General features: G+C 45.5%; 1 protein-coding gene and 1 long non-coding RNA gene across 2 annotated transcripts; one reads left to right on the forward strand and one right to left on the reverse strand.

The window, feature by feature from the left end:
• Nucleotides 1-2,777: 2,777 nt before the first annotated feature.
• LOC123807689 lies at nucleotides 2,778-5,233 on the reverse strand. Its single transcript, XR_006783685.1, has 3 exons — nucleotides 5,158-5,233; nucleotides 4,131-4,302; nucleotides 2,778-3,862 (listed from the first exon to the last, which is right to left on the reverse strand). It is a non-coding gene; the product is annotated as an uncharacterized LOC123807689 (long non-coding RNA).
• Nucleotides 5,234-7,016: 1,783 nt separating this feature from the next.
• SPATA4 (spermatogenesis associated 4) lies at nucleotides 7,017-20,436 on the forward strand. The gene is made up of 6 exons (XM_045821255.1): nucleotides 7,017-7,240; nucleotides 7,576-7,705; nucleotides 8,075-8,193; nucleotides 8,309-8,529; nucleotides 19,583-19,699; nucleotides 20,288-20,436. Exons 1-6 carry the CDS (start codon nucleotides 7,017-7,019, stop codon nucleotides 20,434-20,436), a joined length of 960 nt encoding a protein of 319 aa, XP_045677211.1.
• Nucleotides 20,437-20,664: the final 228 nt, after the last annotated feature.

Here is a 20,664-nt window from a genome sequence, read left to right on the forward strand (position 1 = left end):
CCTCTGGAGTCACCTTCGGGTGAGACTGGCTCGGACCTGGAACCGCCGCACAGTGTCCGTCCCCACGAGGCCAGCAGCCCTGTGGTGGAGGCTGGTGGACTTGGCATTCAGAATCTGGTCAAGGTTGGCATCGCCCCAGCAGGGTGAAGGGCAGATGTCCTTTTCAATTCTATTGTCCAAATGGAAGTTGAACACACACACACACACACACAAACACATGTACCCCTGCAGCGCACAGGGACAAATTAATTCTCAGGGACAGCAGTGCCATTCAAACACACAAGGTGGAAAAGAAATAGTGTCCTCCCTTAACAATTTTTTGTTGTATTTTTTCCATCACTGTTTATCCCCCTTATCCCCTCTCCCCCTCCCCCTCCCCCGCATAATCACCACATGACTGTCTATGCCCACAAGTTCTTTTTCTTTTTTGCTCCATCCCTCCCCTCCCCCTCCCCAACAGCCGCCAGCCTGCTCCCTACCTACAAGTCTGCCTCTCTTCTGCTTCCTCACCGAACAGTTTTTGAGGCGTCCCCCTCCCAGGCCAGCCAGCACTTCGCATTGTTCGGTCTGCCATCACCATGCACGTCCATACCCCTCTGTCCACGGACGTGCGGCCTAGGCAAGGAGCCACTCCTTGCGGGAAGAACTCAGTTGGATAATCCTCAGTGAACACGTCTCCAGCAGGGGAGTGGAAGGCAGCAGCTTTATACTTCCAGCTACACCCTCCTTAGGAAAAACCATGAAAGGTATTGAGAAGAATCTCACAGACGTCCTCCTCTGGTTGTGTGTGAAGAAGGGAGATCACACGGCCGACCCGCCCACCTGTGCCTATTTTGGTAGCCACGGGCTCGTCTCTGGTCCAGGGCCCTGCACACAGAGGGCCCCATGCTTGGCTGATGTCTTAATCTGGGGATTCTCATTTTTGAACAATATGCCTGCTTTTTTATTTTGCACGGTGTCCCATAAATTCCGTACCTGTTCCCGTTCTCCTGAGACACTGCTAACTCACCAGTAGATAACATCCTTCTGGGGGGATTTTTTTCTCTCTAGGAAAGTCAGATGGACCTTTCTCTTCCCCCTATTCCGAGACTTACAAACTTAACAAGAACTGGAGTAGAAGGTACAGTCACAGGCAAAAGGCAGGATGAACTTTCTCCTCGGGAGGAGATGCACCTGCTCCCTCTATTGTCTTGAATCCCTTGTGGGAGAATCCCCTGCGCCAGCCCAGATTCCATTTGGTGAAGGCCCGAGGACACAGGAGAACGGGAGTAGATTGTTTGCAAAGTGTTCCCTGCCGTCCCGCTGCCACGCCCCTTTGCAATGTGACTCTCCCTCGCTTTCCATCAAGAGTGGGAGTCTGGTTTTTCCGCATCTCTTGAATCTGGACGGGTCCTGTTTGTTGTTGGGACTGAAACACATGGTGGAAGTGATGTTGAGTTTCTGCTTCTGTCCTCTTGGGAGTCCGGGCTGGCCTCCTTGGAGACGACAAACCCCGCCAACGGCAGCCCCGACTGACTGCCAAGTGCAAGTTGCCAAGTGCGTGAGCAAGGCCCAGAGTGGAAGATCCGAGGGCCTCACACATTGGCCAGTCACTTCGTAGCAGTCTGATTCATTTCTACTCAAACAGTACATGTGGTGAGAAAGGTTTCGTTTCAAATCTTTGGGTATTTATGGAGGGAGAAAGATACCTGTTCCTCTTGCTGTCTTCCTTTGTTAAGTAATGATTATAGCCCGTTACAGTCATTGTCAGCTGTGACCGAGTGGACCAGGAGCTGTAATTACAATTACGGGGCGAACACTATCCGGCGTCATCTGCACGGATGCAGACGCGAAGTGGCCTGCACTTCGCGCTGACGCGCTGTTGAGCGAAGTGCCCCTGGTGTGCGTCTGGCCCGATCACGATGGCGGGGACCACCCGAGGGGGAGAAACGCTCCCGAGACTCTCGGCTTCCAAATGAGCTCAGACGACTTTTAGCATGTGAGATCTTAAAATATTTAAGTAAATGATTCTACCTTGCAGCCTTGTTTAAGAAGTTGATTCTGACATGGAAATATGAAATAGGGAAGGAGTAATTTAGGTAGTCGATGTGTTCTTAAGCTTATAGTTCTGCTTGTTTAACTGAAAATGGTGTTTCCAATTCATGTTTAACCTATTGCCTCTTACGGCTGTGACTTTCAACTTAAAACGATTATTAGGAGACAGTATGATGGGGGAAAGTTATTTATTTCTTCATCACTGGCACCCTAGAAACTGGACCAGAGTCTTCTTGTATAACCACCTTTGAAAGTCCACCGTCCATTGACAATTATAAAATAATGTGTAGTTCTAGCATGAGACTTCAAGAAGTTCAGCTTAAATACAGCTGAAGACACAGGTAGTTCAAGGCCACAGCCAGGTGATGAAACCAGCAGATCTCAGTGAATCTTAAATTAAGGTTATGGTACAGAATAAAACAACTTTTTAACAAACAATCCCACAGACGCCTCAAACTTTTGAGAAACTTTATCCATGTGCTGTTGATTTATAGATCACAAATAGAGACATAAAATGTTTCCATCAAAATTCAATGAGTTGAGTATTTAAAATGTATAAAAATCCTGCATTCTGGTATCTAGGATGAATATGGAAAGAAAATACCAGAACTTATGATAAGCATCACCAGGCTTCCATCTTAAATGTGTATACTGCATTCCACCATTTCTTAATCCCTTCCTTGCTTTATGTATTCTTTTCCATCTGTTGAAGTAGTAGGATCTTGGAGGGACCCGATAATTAGCACTTCTCCTCCTTGCCCAGATTCTGACCACACTGAAAAGTAAAACAAAAGCATGGCGAGGGAAGCCAGCTATCCCCTCCGGGCGGATACAGGCTAAGCTGGAGGACACAGCTCAGAAGGAGGCAAAAGCCCATACTCGGACCGTAAAGAAAACTCGAAGCCTCCTTCAGGGCAGTGTGGCTTCACGGCTTCCTAGTAAAGCAGCTACGGACAAGCGAGTTCACGCAATGACAAAGCATCTGCTTCCAGCGACCAGACACAATAGAGAACAGCGTCCCCACGCACTGGCCCGTGTGCCCCGTGCCGCGAGCCGCTGACAGCCAGCGCCACACACCTGCCGATGGACGGCCCCCGTGGGAGAACGGTTCGTTTCCCTCTCAACAAAATATCCACATCGCGTGAAGCCGTGTGTGTTCTTTTGAGAGGTGGGTAACCAGCACCGACTCTGAAGGCTCTCTGGCGGAGGTGGAAGTGGATGGACCACAGAGGGTGACTGCAGAGTACTGGAAACTCAACAGAGGTGGCTCCACTTAGAGCTGCGTTGCATCTGAAGTATCTCCTGGAATCAGCTGCCACGGCCCCTGGTGACTGTCCCTCTGGCTTGTCATCTGGCAAGCACGTTCCACCGCTGTGTCGATCTGCACGAACCACCACATCCGTGTCCTCAGACCCAGCGGGGCCGGCACCGCACGTTCCCGATCTTGCCGCGAGTCAAGTCAACTTTCCGGCTCTCTGCCACAAGGGCAGCAGGGGTTCTCGAGTGTCCCGGCCTCCCACAGGTCACCACGTGGCCCACTCCGTCTATGAGAGCGTGCTGCCCGGGTCTGATGCCCAGGGGGTAGCAAGGTTCTTAGACGCCGAGTGAGATGTGTATGAGCTCGCGGGAGGGGGAAACTGTAACTCACAGAAACTTCATTTCTTTAATAAGACTTCATTTCCAGTCTTTCTCTTTGATTCAAAAGGGCGTCACCCGGCACCCTGAGTCCCCGGCCTCCTCCTCCCCTGCAGGTCCGCTCAGTCAGCAAGCCCTCGGGACAGCGGGGTGCTGGTCAGCATCAAGTGATGTTGGCGGCAAAGCCTGGGGCCTGTTGAGCACAGAGGGAGAGTTCCTGTCGAACTGGGGCTCAGTTTGTGTTTCGGCTCCCAGCCCAGAGAAGCAGCAAAGCCATACGAAGTGAGGCTATGGCCGAGGTCAGGAGCAGAGGCAATGACCAGCTGCCCGCCCTAGCGCTGACCAGTCAGAGACCACAACCACAGCCCTGACCGGATCCCAACTCCCCTAGCCAATGGGGAGCCACGTCTGTAGCATGAGCTGTGCCTGGGGTGGGCCACTTCCCGCAGATGAACCCTGACCTTCTGAGCTGCGAAACCCTGCTCTGGTGGGCGCAGGCACACGGGCCCCTTCCGTCTGGTAACAAGGCTCCACTCTAGGCCGGTAACCTCGGGCTATCACTCAGCATCCAATCCAGCAAGAACTTCGTAGACAGAACGGATGCAACAGGCGCTGAAGAAAACTGAAGAGAAGCTGAAAAGGGAGCATCAAGGTCACAGGGAAAGGTGGTTCGGGAAGCAGCGTCCCCCCCGACAGCGAGAGAACAAAGAGAAGACTCGGGGGCCCTAGGAGCCGAGGACCCCGAGGCACAGCCCTCCAGGCTGACGGGAGGGGCCGAGTCTTCCCGAGCTCAGAGGAGCCGTCCTGGAGGCACACCTGGGCCTCGGGTTCCCAGGGCCACTTTCCCGGTGGTGGCCAAAACCTCTGACTGAGTGGGCATGGTAAAACCTGCTCTGGGCGGGGCGGGGGGGGTGGCTAAATAAGGAGTGGGAGAGACAGGAACCGGCTGCCAGTGCAGGTGAGGCTTTTGTGCTTGGATGCGTCCCTGCTCCCTCCCTCTGCCTTTCCGGTGGCCCCTCTCTAGCTCCCCCTATCGGCAGACTGTAACTAAACACCCTGCAAAGGAGGGACCACGTTGAGGAGTTCCAACTCCAATGGGCTGAATGAATACAGAAAGGTGTGTTCGAAACAGAGGCGGGCTTGCTTATCAGTTGGTTCCTTTGTGCCGAGAGAGCTCTAACTCCCTAGCAAGGCTGTTCTCAGTGCAGCCCCAGTCTACAGCCCTCATCTGGCTCTCTGGACATTACCCCCTAAATCTTGGGTTAGCCCTCACTCGAAAGCCTGAGTGATTGATTTCTCCAACCCCAGTGGGTTATTCCCTAAGAGTCTTTAAAACAAACAAACAAAAAAACCTCTCACATCACAGACCACGTCCCTTGTGTTTTTGATCGTGTTAGCCATTCTGTGTGGAACTATCCCCTCCCTGCTTTATCCCACCGATTAGCATGATCGTCTTGGAACAATGAGTTATACTTATGGAGCACTTACCATGTGCCGTACACTGTCCTGGGCTCCTGGCGTGTCTGCCTCATTTCGTCTTCAACACAGCCCTGTGAGGTCTACCCTACTTCCTTTCATCTCTCACCCACAAAACCGGTTTAACAACCTGCCCAAAGCCACATAGCTGGCCCAAAGCAGGGCTGCCCTCCAACACCTGTGTCTCCACCAGCTCATAGCGCCAAATCATACCGCCTATAGTCCAAATCCAAGGTCACCTCCTCTGAGAGGGCGCCGAGAATCCCTCGGGCCAGATTACTTGCTTCCTCCCTGACACTCACATATGTTCACTGTGGCAGAGCTGTTCAGGATACATGCTCTTTCTACAGATCATTGTATCTGTGCGCCTTCTGTGCGTCATCCAGGGCGCAGCTGCCCGGCAGAACTCCCTGCACTGACAGTCCTGTGTCTGGGCTGTACGGGGGGTGTAGCCGCCAGCAGCCTGGGACTACCGGGCGGCTGAAGTGCAGCCAGCATTACCCATTTGATTTTATTTGAATTTGTTTACATTTACATCTAAATAGGCACCTGTGACTACTGCCTGTCGTGGTAGACAGAGAAGACCTGGTGAGTAGCACAGCTCCTCAGAAGATGTGCACTGGATGGAAGACTCGCCCGTGAGAAGCTTCACTGGGCAAAGAGAAAGCGTGTCTATAGCATCATGTTTGTGTTTCTTCTTAACCACACACAGGTTCACACCCTTCATTAAGAAGACACATAATGAATAAACACTCCACCAAATATTACAGAGCTCCGCCGTCAAGATCTCTCCCATGTTTCGTTGGGGAAAGGGTACCCAGCCTAAGACAAAGTCTTACAAGACTTTATTTGAGCCAAACGGACAGTGAGGAGCAAAATCTCAGCAGACCGAGAAAATGCTCCAGAGAAAGCAACTTTGAACCTTATTTTACACATTAGAATCCGGTTGACATGGAAGTCATTGGTGGCAGATTAGGGAGGTGGGAGAATGCAAAGCGGGGAAGTCCCTGGGACTGGATGAAAACTGAAGTGGAGGCACGTTTCGTTTACGTTGGTGGGGACAGGAGAGCTAACGTCCACTGCGTGTGGGGGTGGCGTACCGTGGGGGAGACAAGACAACGTGGTCATTGTCGTCTCCTGCTCTGGTCCGGGCGGGCAGTTGACCACTGAGGAGTGTGCAAAAGAAGGTTGCCCTGACGTGGCAAAGGTATGTTATCTTAGAGGCACAGGGACGATAGACCGTTTCGAAGTCACAGATAACCTTTGTCCAGGGAGCTACAGGCCGAACTTGCGGCTACCCACCACGACTTGCCTTCAGTTAGGAATTTGTCTTGTAAACCACCGCGTGTGGTTACTTCGGTCTCTGGGTCTGGGCTTGGTGTTGAGAAGGGAAAAACCCTATCGTTTCCCGTCGCCGAACAAAACCGCCCTCGTCCTCTGCAGCTTCCTCGCAGCCTCCCTAACGTGCTTGGCCAGAAACAGGCCTTCGCGATGTGGGTTACCTGTAACTGAGAATAAAAAACGCTGAAAACAGGCCATCCAGCTGGCCTTAGAGACCCTCCCCCCCAAATGTAAACCTCAAGGGTGTTCCAAATTAGCGAGGACAACTAGAACACAGGGAAAGCCGGCCCACGGGTGAAGCTCCCTAGAGCACCTCCGTGCCCAAAGGAGCCAGGAATCTGTGCCCAAAGGCGCCAGGAAGGTATCGTGCAACCCAGAGTGTCGAGTCCTCAAACTGCAGACCACAGAAGGCCCGGCACACGTCTCTGCTGAGGCCCCGCCCCCACGAGGCCCCGCCCCCACCCACGAGACTCGCCCCCTCACAAAAGCCCCGCCCTCTACTGGTGCTGCTATAGAAACCCAGATGCCCCATGGCTGCCGCCGGTGGCAAGACAGTGACTTTGAAAGTGCCCGTGGCAGACACACCCAAGTTACCTTCACCACCACCTCCGCCACAGCCCTCAGCACCCGCCCCCAGGAGGCCTAAGAAGTACCTGGTGTATCCGAACCTGCCGAAGAGCTGCCGCCTGTCTCCGACCCTCCTGCGCTGGCTCCAGGGCCTGGACCTCACCTTCTTCCCCAGGAACGTCAACAGGTGCGAGGGAAGCCTGGCCAGGTGGACCCGCGCCACCCGCCCCTCCCATCATGCACACCCACACCCACACCCACACCCACAGACACCCCTGGACTCCTAGGGCACGGGCCTGAAAACAGTCTGATGAAACGTGTCGCTCCAACCCATCCTCACAGTCTAGACTTGAGCAGATTAATAGAGAATGGTCAGGTAACTTGAAAGAAACGAGTCGAGGTTCTTCAGGAACACCGGACAAGCAACCTGCTGTCCGTACAGAATATTAGACTGGCGGTAACTGTAACACGAATGGTGTACGTAACTGTATTTCATTTCATTTCCCTATTGCGCTGGACCAGGGATTTTTCCAATGGCTTCCTGATCGCAGAAATATTCGCTATACACTTTCCCTGGGAACTTAGACTGTCCTCCTTCAGAAACGGAACTTCCTTGAAAGTCAAGTTGGATAACTGGGCCCAGTTGAAAAAGGTAAATTAGCAGTCACTGACACTCTTAACTGTGAGGCGTGAGTTTTAAAAGGTGTGTTCCCAAGGCCCTGGGTTTCTTTCTGGACATGTATGACTGTGCCAGGAAATAATGTGACCGAGTTGGCAGCCTGTCTCCTCGTATTGGAACGAAGGTTATTAAAGTTTAGGTCAAGAGTCACTATGAAACGGAGCATACTTGTTTCAAGTTGGAGTGGGATGTAAGGGTTTTACTGCTAAATAAGGCCTTTTAATAATTGTCACGTTAATAAAATTAGCTGACAGGTACAAGGGGGATGAGAGTGAATTTATAGTAACTGGGTATTTTTATAGGACTTCTTATGATGGAAATGTTTTCTTTCTACTGTTAAAGTTCCTGGCCAAAAAGAACCTGAAGTTACCTAAAGAACTAATCTATGGAACAATTCACTGTAAGTCAGGAGTACCCGAAATACTGATACAAGAAGTTTACACCTTGTTAACACAGCGAGAGTGAGTTATTTGGAGTTTTCTAGTAGTACAACTTATTATAAAACTGTTGATAATACTGTGTAAGTCTCACTCCTGAAACATGCCTTGTCAACAGTATTTTATTTTTTCTTTCCAGAATTAAAAGTGTCCAGGATGACCCTGTGAATTTCACGGACTACAGTTACCAGATGCAGTTGCCCCTGGTCCCTCGGTCGACGGCTTCGAAGTCTATCAAAGATAACATTAGGATGTCAGAATTAATCACTAATCCCGACATGCTCAGCAATGAATTTAAAGTTGATTTCCTCTTCCTTTTACAAATGTTGCGAAGAAAAATAAGCAGAAGGTTGAATCCAAGTAAGTTTTCCTTCAAAATACTCACCTGCATTCTTCCAAGCTTAATGACAGTCTTCTTGGGCACGGAAGAAAGGAAAACCTGCCACTCTCTCCTATCTGCTCTCTTTGTCCCTGGTTTAACGGGAACATTCTTCTGCTATTCTAGCAGTGGGTGAATTATTCTCCTTGCAGTGGTTTATGTTGCGAGGCATCGTTTTTGATGAAAGTAAAGGTTAACAGTGTATACAACCATTGTTTTTTAGAAAATCTACTCAGTGAATCATATTTTTTAAAAGAGTTATTTTTTAATATATTTTATTGGTTATGCTATTACAGTTGTCCCATTGCCTTCCCCCTTTATTCCCCTCCACCTTGTACACCCCCTCCCACCCCCATTCCCCCCCTTAGTTCATGTGTATGGATCTTACATGTAAGTTCTTTGGCTTCTACATTTCCTATACTGTTCTTAACCTCCCCCTGTCTATTTTTTATCCACTGTTTATGCTACTTATTCTCTGTACCTTTTCCCCCTCCCTACCCCTCCCCTCCTGCACTGATAACCCTCCAGGAGATCTCCATTTCTGTGATTGTTCCTTTTTTAGTTGTTTGCTTAGTTTGTGTTTGTTTTTATTTTTGTTTTAGTTTTGGTTGTTAATAACTGAATTTGCTGTCACTTTACTGTTCATATTTTTTATCTTCTTTTTCTTACAGAAGTCCCTTTAACATTTCATATAATAAGGGCTTGGTGATGGCAAACTCCTTTAACTTGGCCTTATCTGGGAAGCACTTTATCTGCCCTTCCATTCTAAATGATAGCTTTGCTGGAGGCAGTCTTGGATGTAGGTCCCTGCCTTTCATGACTTTGAATACTTCTTTCCAGCCCCTTCTTGCCTACAATGTTACTTTTGAGAAATCAGCTGACAGTCTTATGGGAACTCCTTTGTAGGTAACTGTCTCCTTTTCTCTTGCTGCTTTTAAGATTCTCTCCTTATGTTTAATCTTGGGTAATGTAATTATGATGTGCCTTGGTGTGTTCCTCCTTGGATCCAACTTCTTTGGGACTCTCTGAGCTTCCTAGACTTCCTGATAGTCTATTTCCTTTGCCAGATTGGGGAAGTTCCCCATTATTTGTTCAAATAAGTTTCAGTTTCTTGCTCTTCCTCTTCTCCTTCTGACACCCCTATGGCTTGGATGGCGGAACATTTAAAGATGTCCTGTAGGTTCCTAAGACTCTCCTCATTTTTTTGAATTCTTGTTTCTTCCTTCTGGTCCAAACCATTGATTTGAGCCCTGGTCTCCTTCCCGTCACTGTTGGTTCCCTGTACATTTTCCTTTATTTCACTTAGCATAGCCTTCAGTTTTTCCTCTAATTTGTGACCATATTCAACCAATTCTGTGAGCATCCTGATTGCTAGTGTTTTGAACTCTGCATCTGATAGGTTGGCTATCTCTTCTTCGCTTAGTTGTATTTTTACTGGAGCTTTGATTTGTTCTTTCATTTGGGCCACTTTTTTTTTGTCTCCATGCATGTGTCATGTAGTAAGGGGCGGAGCCTTAGGTGTTCACCAGGGCAGGGCAACCCCCATGGCTGCATAGTGATGCAGTAGGTGGGGGAGGGGTCCAAGAGGGAACAATGTGGCTTGTTGGGCTCTCTGCCAGCTTTCAGTCACTTCCCCCCACTTCCCACAAGAAAATTGGGCCCTTCTGATGCTGATTCCTGGGTGGGTGGGCTTGTGTATGTTTTAGGACCCCATGGGTCTCTCCAATGGACTCTCCTGTGAGGCTGGGAGTTTCTCCCGCTGCTGCCTCAACCCCCACAGGTGTTCTCACTCAGTGAGAATCTCAGTGAGCACCTGTGGGGGTTGAGGCAGCAGCGGGAGAAACACCTTTGAGGCTTTATATCCCCGTGTGGGAACCTTGGGTTGTGGGTCTGTCTCGCTCCCCAGTTGTTCCTCTTGGTTTATCTGCATACAAATATGGAACTGCCCTGGTCCTCCATCTGCTGCCTTGCCTCGAGTCCTCTCTACCCGGCTGCCTGTCTCCACCCCTCCAACTGGTCTGGGTGAGTGTTTCTTCTTTAACTGCTTGGCTGTCAGATTTCCATACAGTTGGACTTTGTGGCAGTTCTGGTTGTTTTTTGTTTTTAAATTTGTTGTTGTTCTTCTTTTGGTTGTGTGAGGAGGCCCAGTGTGTCTGTCTATGCCTCCATCTTGGCCAGAGGTCTATTCAGTGAATCTTTCATGTAAAATTTTGTGGGAATTCTGATGTTCACATATCAACTCAAGTTAGTAAAGAGGATGGGCATGTGTAAGCGTTCGTCAGGCTACAAGTACTTTACCCCTAGATGCTCTCTGGAGTGCTGTGTTATCTTTTATCCACCTTGAATTTATTTTTGTATATGGTGTAAGTTGGTGCTCAAGTTTCATTTTTTTGCATGTGGCTGTCCAGTTCTCCCAACACCATTTGTTGAAGAGGCTATTTTTACTCCATTTTATGTTGCTGCCTCCTTTGTCAAATATTAATTGACCATAGAGACTTGGGCTTATTTCTGGGCTCTCTGTTCTGTTCCATTGGTCTATATTTACATTGCTCTATTGTGCCTGTTTTTATGCCAGTACCAGGCTGTTTTAATTACAGTGGCCTTGTAGTATAGTTTAGTGTCGGGTATTGTGATCCCTCCTACTTTACTCTTCTTTCTCAAAATTGCAGCAGCTATTCGGGGTCGTTTATAATTCCATATAAATTTTTGAAGTGTTTGTTCTATGTCTGTGAAATATGCCATTGGTATTTTAATAGGAATTGCATTGAATGTGTAAATTGCTTTGGGGAGTATGGACATTTTGATGATATTAATTCTTCCAATCCATGAACACGGTATATGTTTCCATTTGTTTGTGTCTTCCTTGATTTCTTTCTTCAGTGTTGTATGGTTTTCTGAATATAGGTCTTTTACCTCTTTGGTTAGGTTTATTCCTAGATATTTTATTTTTCTTTTTGCTATTTCAAATGGGATTTTTTCCTTGATCTCTGTTTCTGCTGTTTCATTGTTGGTGTATAGAAATGCCTTTGATTTCTGGATATTGACTTTGTATCCTGCTGTTTTGCCAAATTCATTTATTAGGTCAAGCAGTTTTTTGGTAGAGTCTGTAGGATTTTATCATGTCATCTGCAAACAGTGACAGTTTTGTTTCCTCCTTTCCGATTTGGATGCCTTTTATTTCTTTTTCTTGTCTGATTGCTGTGGCTAAAACTTCCAGTACTATATTGAATAGAAGTGGTGAAAGTGGACAGCCTTGTCTTGTTGCTGATCTTAGTGGAAAAGATTTTAACTTTTGGCCATTGAGTATGATGTTGGCTGAAGGTCTCTCATATATGGCCTTTATTATGTTGAGGAATGCTCCCTCTATTCCCACTTTGCTGAGTGTTTTTATCATGAATGGGTGATGTACCTTATCAAATGCTTTTTCTGCATCAATTGATATGATCATGTGGTTTTTGTTTTTGCTTTTGTTTATGTGATGTATTACATTTACTGACTTGCGAATATTGAACCATCCTTGCATCCCTGGAATGAATCCCACTTGGTCATGGTGTATGATCTTTTTAATGTATTGTTGGATGCGGTTTGCCAGTATTTTGTTGAGGATTTTAGCGTCAATGTTCATCAGTGATATTGGCCTGAAGTTTTCTTTCTTTGTTGTGTCTTTATTTGGTTTTGGAATTAGGATGATGTTGGCCTCATAAAAAGAGTTTGGGAGACTCCCATCTTTTTGGATTTTTTGGAATAGTCTGTGAAGGATAGGGGTTAGCTCTTCCTTAAATGCTTTGTAGAATTGTCCTGTGAAACCATCTGATCCTGGGCTTTTGTGTGTTGGGAGTTTTTTGATTACTTCTTCAATTTCTTTTGTTGTTATTGGTCTGTTCAGGCTTTCTGCTTCTTTTTCATTGAGTTTTGGAAGATTATATTTTTTCTAGAAAGTTGTCCATTTCACTTAGGTTTTCAAATTTCTTGGCATACAGCTCTTTGTAGTAATTTCTTACAATACTTTGTATTTCTGTGGTATCTGTTGTAATCTCTCCTCTTTCATTTCTGATTGTGTTTATTTGGGTCTTCTCTCTTTTTTTCTTGATGAGTCTGCTTAAAGGCTTGTTGATTTTGTTTATCTTTTCAAAGAACCAGCTCTTGGATTCATTGATCCTTAGAATTGTGCTTTTAGTCTCTATGTCATTTAATTCTGCTCTGATCTTGGTTATTTCCTTCCTTCTGCTTGCTCTGGGCTGCCTTTGTTGTTGTTCCTCGAGTTATTGTAGATGTAGGGTTAGGTTGTTTGTTTGGAATGTTTCTAACCTTTTTAGGTGGGCCTGTATCGCTATGAACTTCCCTCTCAGGACTGCCTTGGCTGTGTCCCGTAAGTTTTGGGTTGTTGTGAGTTCATTTTCATTTGTTTCCAGAAACCTTTTGATTTCTTCCCTAATATCATTCTTGACCCATTTATTGTTTGATAGCATGCTATTTAATCTCTATGAATTTGAGTGTTTTTGTTTTTTTTTCCTTGGGGTTGGTTTCTAGCTTCAGTCCCTTGTGGTCTGAGAAAAATGCTTGGTATGATTTCAATTTTTTTGAAATTCTTGAGGCTTGTTTTGTGTCCTATCATGTGGTCTATCTTTGAGAATGTTCCATGTACATTTGAAAAGAATGTATATTTAGCTTCTTTTGGATGGAGGGCCCTATATATATCAGTAAAGTCCATTTCATCGAGGGTATTGTTCAATGCCACAATATCTTTGTTGATATTTTGTTTAGAAGATCTGTACATTTTTGATAGTGGGGTGTTAAAATCTCCCACTATAATTGTGTTGCTGTCCATATCTTTCTTGAAGTCCTCTAAGATTTTCTTTATGTATTTCGGTGCTCCTATGTTGGGTGCATATATATATTTACAATATTTATGTCTTCTTGATGGATTCTTCCCTTGAGTATTATGAAGTGACCTTCTGGGTCTCTCTTTATGGACCTTTTTTGGAAGTCTATTTTGTCTGATATGAGTATTGCTACCCCAGCTTTTTTTTCCTGTCTGTTTGCTTGGAAAATTTGTTTCCAGGCCTTCACTTTCAGCCTGTGTAGGTCTTTTATCCTGAGGTGGGTCTCTTGTAGACAGCAGATATGTGGGTCATTTTTTCTTATCCAATCAGCTATTCTATGACTTTTGATTGGAGCATTTAATCCATTTATGTTTAAGGTTATTATTGATAGGTACTTATTCATTGTCTTTTATATACGTGTGTTCCTCTCTCTCTCTCTCTCTCTCTCTCTCTCTCTCTCTCTCTCTCTCTCTCTCTCTCTCTCTCTCTTTCCCTCCCTTCCTTAAAGCAGTCCTTTTAGAATCTCTTGCAGAGCTGGTTTGGTCGAGGTGTATTCTTTTAGACTTCTCTTGTCTGGGAAGCTTCTTATTTGGCCTTCTATCTTGATTGAGAGCCTTGCTGGATATAGTAGCCTTGGTTGCAGATCTCTGGTTCTCATTACCTTGAGTATTTCTTGCCATTCTCTTCTGGCTTGAAGTTTTTCCATTGAGAAGTCAGCTGTTAGCCTTATTGGGGCTCCCTTGTATGTTACTTCCTTTTTCTCCCTTGCTGCCTTTAAGATTCTCTCTTTGTCTTGAAATTTTGTCATTTTAATTATGATGTGCCTTGGGGTGGGTCTCTTTGGGTTCCTTTTGATTGGGATTCTCTGTGTTTCCTGGATTTGTGTGACTTTTTCTCTCATCAAATTAGGGAAGTTCTCCTTCATTACTTGTTCAGCTAGGTTTTCGATCCCTTGCTCTTCTTCTTCTCCTTCTGGTATCCCTATTATACAGATATTATTACGTTTCATATTGTCTTGCATTTCTCTTAATCCCTCTTCATTCTTTCTGAGCCTCTTTTCCTTTTCTTGCTCTTTCTGGATGCTGTTTTCTACTTTGTCCTCCAGCTCACTAATCCAATCTTATGCTTCATCAATCCTGCTTTTCATTCCTTCTACTGTGTTCTTCAGTTCAGAAATTGTATTCTTCATTTCCTCTTGACCTTTTTTGAGAGTTTCTATTTCCTTTTTCATGTTTATATAGTTTGCAGTGAGATTGATGTAGTTTCCCTCTAATTTCTGAAAGCTCATTGTGAGTTCATTGAACTTCCTGGTAATCATTGTTTTGAACTCACTATCTGATAGTTGAGTTGCTTCTATTTCAGTTAGCATTTTTTCTGAGGCTTCCTCGTTTCCCTTCAATTGGGGGTTGTTTCTTTGTTTTCTCATTGCTCGTGGGTTTCTTCTTTTTTCTTCTTGTTTGTTAATTTGATCTGTTCTGATTCCCTGTAATTATGGTGTGAACTTCTGTGGTAGAATATTTGTGAGATTCAGTGGTGCAATCTCCTTCGTGTATCCTGGTGTTTACAGCTTCCCCCTACTCTTTTTTTGTGATCAGTTGGAGGAGTAAGGAAAAATGGTTTAAAACAGCAAGACAGTATACTATGATATTTACTTTAGCAGCCAGTAGAGAAGAGATGGGTTATCCTTTGGCTCCTTATAGTGTTAACCATGATCCTTCACCCCACTATCCATGTTTTAGAAAGGGTGGAAAGAAGGTAAGACTCTTATTGGGGACGAGAGGATTGTTAGTTGGATCTAGAAAGCTGTGAGGCTGTGGGAGGTCAGATTCTAAGGTAGGGTTAGACTAAAGATTAGTATATAGGAGTAGTGAGTAAAAGAATAGAGACAACCTCCACAATAGTATAGTTCAGAAAATTGCAAAGTGGGCTGAGATCAGGTAGGGGTATTGAGAAGCATTTACAATTGTATAGGCTAGGTCTTACTAGCATTAATATTAAAGTGACAGTCTTGTGGCAGAATCGATGAGGTCTAGATAACAAGAATAAAGAGTATAGAACCTTGAGAGGTGTATTAATGGAACACAGATGAAAGATAGTAACTTATCAACACCTTGTGACTGAGATATCAGGGGGAACCTATCAAATGACAGTATAACCAGCCAAGCAAAGAAGATTATACAGAAAGAAAAAGAATACCAAAATATTATTAAAATAAAAAATGTCAGAAAAGTGAGAAAAAGATAATACAAATTTACAGTAACTTGCAAGATTAAAAAAAAAGGAAAGAAAAGCAGAAGATGTAGTGCAGGAGAGATAAGTTTGGAGTGGAAAGAATAATAGTAGGATGAATGGAAGAGAAACATAAGGGATTGCGAGATAAAAATAATAAGAATTGAAAAATAAAATGTCACATAAAACACAAGATAAAATCAATCAACCAACAACAGCCAGAGAAACCAAACAAAACCAAACAAAACCAAACCCCCCCCAAAAAAAAACAAAAAAACCCCACCTCTTGTTGGTTTCTAACTGGCCAGACCAGTTTTTCTGATCTGGCTTCAGCTGGCTGAGGGACCTCTGAAATGCTTCTCTCCCAGCCAGATCTTAGCAAGTCTGTCAGGTACCCTGGGCGCTCCCGAGCACACTGGCTCTCTGGATCTCACTTCCACGTTCTTCCAGACTCCGGGGGCCTGCAGGGTTCCAGCTCTATGATCTCAGGAGGCATCCGCGATGTTTTGGGATTCACTGCGCCCTCCCTGGGGATCGTAAAAGGGTGTGCCCCTCCCCCACACTTTTGAGATTCGGGGTCTAGGATCGCCCTAAATGCCTCGCTGCGCCCGTTCCAGGTTCAAAGTGCGCGAGAGTCAGTCTTCCCGACGGTGCGCGAGCCCAGCCATTTCCAGCTCCTTGTTCCCCACCGAACCACACTCCGACCAGGTGTCGGTGCCTTTCCCGGCTCCCCCGGTCGGGCTGGCTGGAAATTTCTGAGCCACCACTGTAGGAACACACAAAGCGCCACGTCCCTCCAGGGATCGCAGCGCGTGATTCAGGCCTCCCTATGGGGCGCCAGCCGAGTGCGGCCAGGCTCTGTGCTCTCCACCGATCTGCACTTCCTCGGGGCTAGGGGTGTGGGCTAGGGGTGCAGGCGCTCTTCCAGGCTGCCCCTGGTCCTGTCGGCTGGAGGCCCTCACTTCTCCTCGGTCTCTGGGCGGGCGTTCATAGTCCCTGGGCGATTTTTTCCCAGTCCAACTGGCCAATCTGTTCCTTCTAGCAACACATTCTCCCCTGGAGTTGCTCACCCCCCGTATTCGGGGGAGGGAGCAGCGACTTCCCTCTCCCGGGAGCCCTGGGGCAGACCCCATAGCACTGGGCGGGCCTGGGGTCTGCACACCCCCAGACCCTGCGCTGATCCCCAGGTCCCTTTTGTCCTGAAGCAGTCTCCCTACCATGTGGTTTTCCAGTGAGTGCAATAATTTTTGATGTCCTGCTTTCAAAAGTGATTCAGTAACCTAGCCCACTTGCTCTGTTTCTCCACCGATCTGCGAGTTTCCCCCTTCTTCATAGAAGCCGAGAAAAATGCTGCCTAGAGTAAAGCCGCCATCTTCCATCTCCACCGTGTATGTCTTCTTTTGAGAAATGTCTATTCAGGTCCTTTGCCCAATTTTTAAGTAGGTTATTTGTTTTGTTTGCTATTGAATTTTATGCGTTCCCTATATATTTTGGATATCAGCCCCTTGTACACTGTAAATTATAAAATATTGAGAAAGAAAATAAAAGGAGACACAGATATAAATAGAAAGACCTCCCTGTTCATGGACTAGAAGAATATTGTTAAAATGTTCATACTACCCAAAGTGATCTATGGATTCGATGCAGTCCCTCAAATTCCAGTGGCAGTCTTTACAAAAAGAGAAAAAACAATCTTAAATTCTTATGGAATTACAAAAGACCCTGAATAACCAGAGCTAGAGGCATAATATACTTCCTGATTTTGAAGTATACGACAAAGGTATAGCAATTAAAACAGTATGGCACTGGCATAAAAACAGACACATAATCCAATGCAACAGAATAGTGAACCTAGAAACAAATCCATACATATACAGTCAACTGATCTTTATAAAGTTACCAACAACACAGAAAGGGGAAAGAATGGACTGTTCAATAAATTGTATTGAGAAAACTAAATAAATACATCCAGGAGAATGAAATTGTACCTGTATCTCACACTATATTAAAAAATCAACCCAAACTGGGTTACAGGTTTAAATATAAGACCTGACTTTAAAACTATCAGAAGAGACCATAAGAAGGAAGCTTCCCGGTGTCTGCATGGGCAATGTTTTTGGTATGACATGAAAGCACAGGCTGCAAAAGCAAAAAGAGACAAGTGGGATTGCATGAAATTATAAAGTTCTGCCCAGCAAAGTGAACCATCCAGGGAGTGAAAAGGAAGCCTGTGGCAAAGGAGAAACCATTTGCAAAGCGTAGACATCTAAGAGACAAGCCTTTCCCTTGTAAGGTCTTGTCTGCAGCGGAAATGGAGAGCCAAGGGTCTCAACACCAGCTTTTGAGTAGTCTGTTCTTTTCCCACGGATCTGTAATGCCCTCGTCTTTCAAATGGTTCGAGTTCCAGTTTGTATTTGCATCTGTTTCTGCGCTCCAGGGAAGGTTGTCCATGTGTGAGCCACGTCAACAGCCACAGTGTCTTAACTGCTGTTGCTCTGTGACAAGTGCTGGCCCCTGGTGTAGCAACGCTGCAATGTGTTCTCTATGGAGGACCCTGTTGCGAAGCCCTTTGTGATCTCACGTACTGTGATGTTCATGGTTATGGACATGCTAACACTGCTTATTGTTACGTGTGCACTCACGCAACATTCTTTTGTGCCTTTAAGTTCTCTTTCTATTTCTTGTTTATGTCTCACCTACCTTTTCTTCTTTTGGACTGATTTTTTTTTTCTAAAGACATTTTCCCCCCTCTACTAATTTGGAAAATTTTACACTTCTACTTTTTAGTGTTAACTGCAGAAATTTTAACATGCCTATTTGTCTTGGGTCAAAATGAATATCTTTACTGTAAGGACCTTAGGTACTATGACACATTACCACACCCTGTGAGCCCCCTACCCCACTGAAGTTCTGATAGCCAGCATTGAAGTTTGGATGAGTCACAATTCTAACCCTGCAAATCAGATATCATTCTTTTTTACTCCTAATGTTCACTTTAAGCTATCTCATTATTACTTCTGCTCATTGACTCTAGTTGGGATTCCTAGCACAAAACGTGGCTATTCTACTTAATCTTCTATTCAAAGTCCATCTTTGTGCAAAGCTAACTCTTCTTATCTAACTGTTATCTTCAGAGCTGCCTTCCTTTGAAGACAATTTCCCTTTAGCTGTGGGTCACCTCAACCCTTCAGGGTCTTGGATAGTGTTCTGTTATAACCAGTCGACATTTTTCAGCCTGCTAACTTTCAGCAGCCGAGGTCATTAATCACGATAATTACCACGCAGGGAAGGTCACTGACCAGCATTGCATCTAGCCTTAGCAGGACATGGCTGATGAGTAGAAATTACCTTAGATGCCTCAGGCCTCGGTGAAGGGCAAGCTGCAGAGAAGTGACCTTCGAAAGCTCTAGAATCGTGAGGAAACTGATGCCCAAGTGAGGCAGCCGGTAGGGTGAGTGAATAAGAAATACGGAAATGGAAATAATTTTAAGTCATTATTTTTGCATAGAAATGTTTGCAAAAGGAGACACCATATGATTTCGCCTGTATAAAATACAAAACAAGGTAAAACAAACCTACGAAGACAGAAGTTGAGACACTGTTTTCTATGTAGGGGTACTGTGTGGGGGAGATGAGGGGTGGGGGTGGGGGTGATGGTACCACAGGTGTATTCCTTCCAAACATTTATCAAGCTGCAAACACATGGATTTTTTCATTTTTCTGTATGGGAATTGTTATTGAATAAACATTTATCAAAACATGTATAGGAACATAGAGACATTTCCTTAAAGTAACTTTTTTAAAGCAATTATTTTGTGCATCAGTGAGGTCGGGAGAGGGTTATTAACCCCTGTACCCATGCCCTTTGGAACACGATAAAACAGACGTCTACATCATTTGCTTCATTTCTAAATCAGGGCAATTTGTTTTGTCAGTGGCCACAATGGGTCCTTAAGAAGCAACATTTGTGTTTATTTTATAGAACGGTTTGAGGTCAAACCGACTGTGGGAGAACTCACTCTCGACCGCCTTCCTACGCGGGCCCCTCGAAACAAGCCTAAATCAGTGATTTCCAGGCAGACAGCGGTTCCTGCTTTACGTAAGGGTTTTTGTTGTTCTATGTTTACCTTTCTTTTTCCCTGTTAAAATGGTTTTTTGGATCTTTGTTCATTTGAATTTTTAACCATAGTTAAATGTTGGTCTGGCATCCGGTCGAAAACGGTGCCGCAGGTTGGTGGCCTGTCGTGCTCCTGGTAGGAAGCAGGACCTGCGGGGGCCTGGGGGGCCAGACTGGTCACCTCAGTGCCACTGAGACGGGAGTACGAGTTACGTGCGTGTCAAATCGAGGCTCCGTCAGAATCATGGCACAGTGGCCTCAGCTGCTTTCTGAAGCAACATTTAAAAATAGTTGAGTCGTATTCAGGATCAGATGGACCAAAATAAGCCCTGGGTATTTTTAGGTACTGCTGATGACTTCTAGGGGGAGGGTGACATTCAGGTTTTTTATTTATGACTACTCTAATGCGTGCTTTAAACATTCTGTTTACCGGGCGTTTAGATCAACCTGTCTCAGCCTGTTGCTCTCCCTGGGAGTATGTTTGGTGTATTAGAGACATCGATGGTTGTGTGAATATTCAATAACCACAAATCAGTTTTAATTTTGTTTTGTTTTTTTTTAATATTCCAGCAAATATAAACGACAATGGCAGCTCAATGAAAACCATGAATGGGAAGCACTCTGGAACGCCCCCTTGGGAGTCTGTGGTGGAGCCCATCAGGTCTGAGCAGGGGCCGGAAGAAGTGAGGCCAGCCCCGCCCGCCCCAGTGAAGGACTAGACGCCTCTTCCCTGGGGTACACTTCAGCGCTCAGTGCAGTAAAGCGGTGTCCTATCCACCATCGTGCGGAAGAACATGGTTTTCTTTTTTAGTTCCAGTCAACAACTACTTATTAAAAACACCTGTGTCCCATACGGTTGCAAATACAAAGTCAAATTAATTAGTATGGAATGAACAAAACCAATTTTAAAGGTACAGTGAAACACAGTTCACCCTGACCAGTGAGCA

This window comes from Phyllostomus hastatus, unplaced genomic scaffold (genome assembly GCF_019186645.2).
Source record: "Phyllostomus hastatus isolate PE091 unplaced genomic scaffold, TTU_PhHast_1.1 phas_scaffold_46, whole genome shotgun sequence".
In the NCBI taxonomy this organism is placed as follows: domain Eukaryota; kingdom Metazoa; phylum Chordata; class Mammalia; order Chiroptera; family Phyllostomidae; genus Phyllostomus; species Phyllostomus hastatus.

Bases quoted from the DNA above. Each gene is read 5' to 3' on its own strand.
- SPATA4 (XM_045821255.1), top strand. From the start codon at position 7,017: ATGGCTGCCGCCGGTGGCAAGACAGTGACTTTGAAAGTGCCCGTGGCA. The intron at 7,706-8,074 runs GTAAATTAGCAG...CTACTGTTAAAG, and splicing joins ACTGGGCCCAGTTGAAAAAG to TTCCTGGCCAAAAAGAACCT. The intron at 8,194-8,308 runs GTGAGTTATTTG...TTTTCTTTCCAG, and splicing joins ACCTTGTTAACACAGCGAGA to AATTAAAAGTGTCCAGGATG.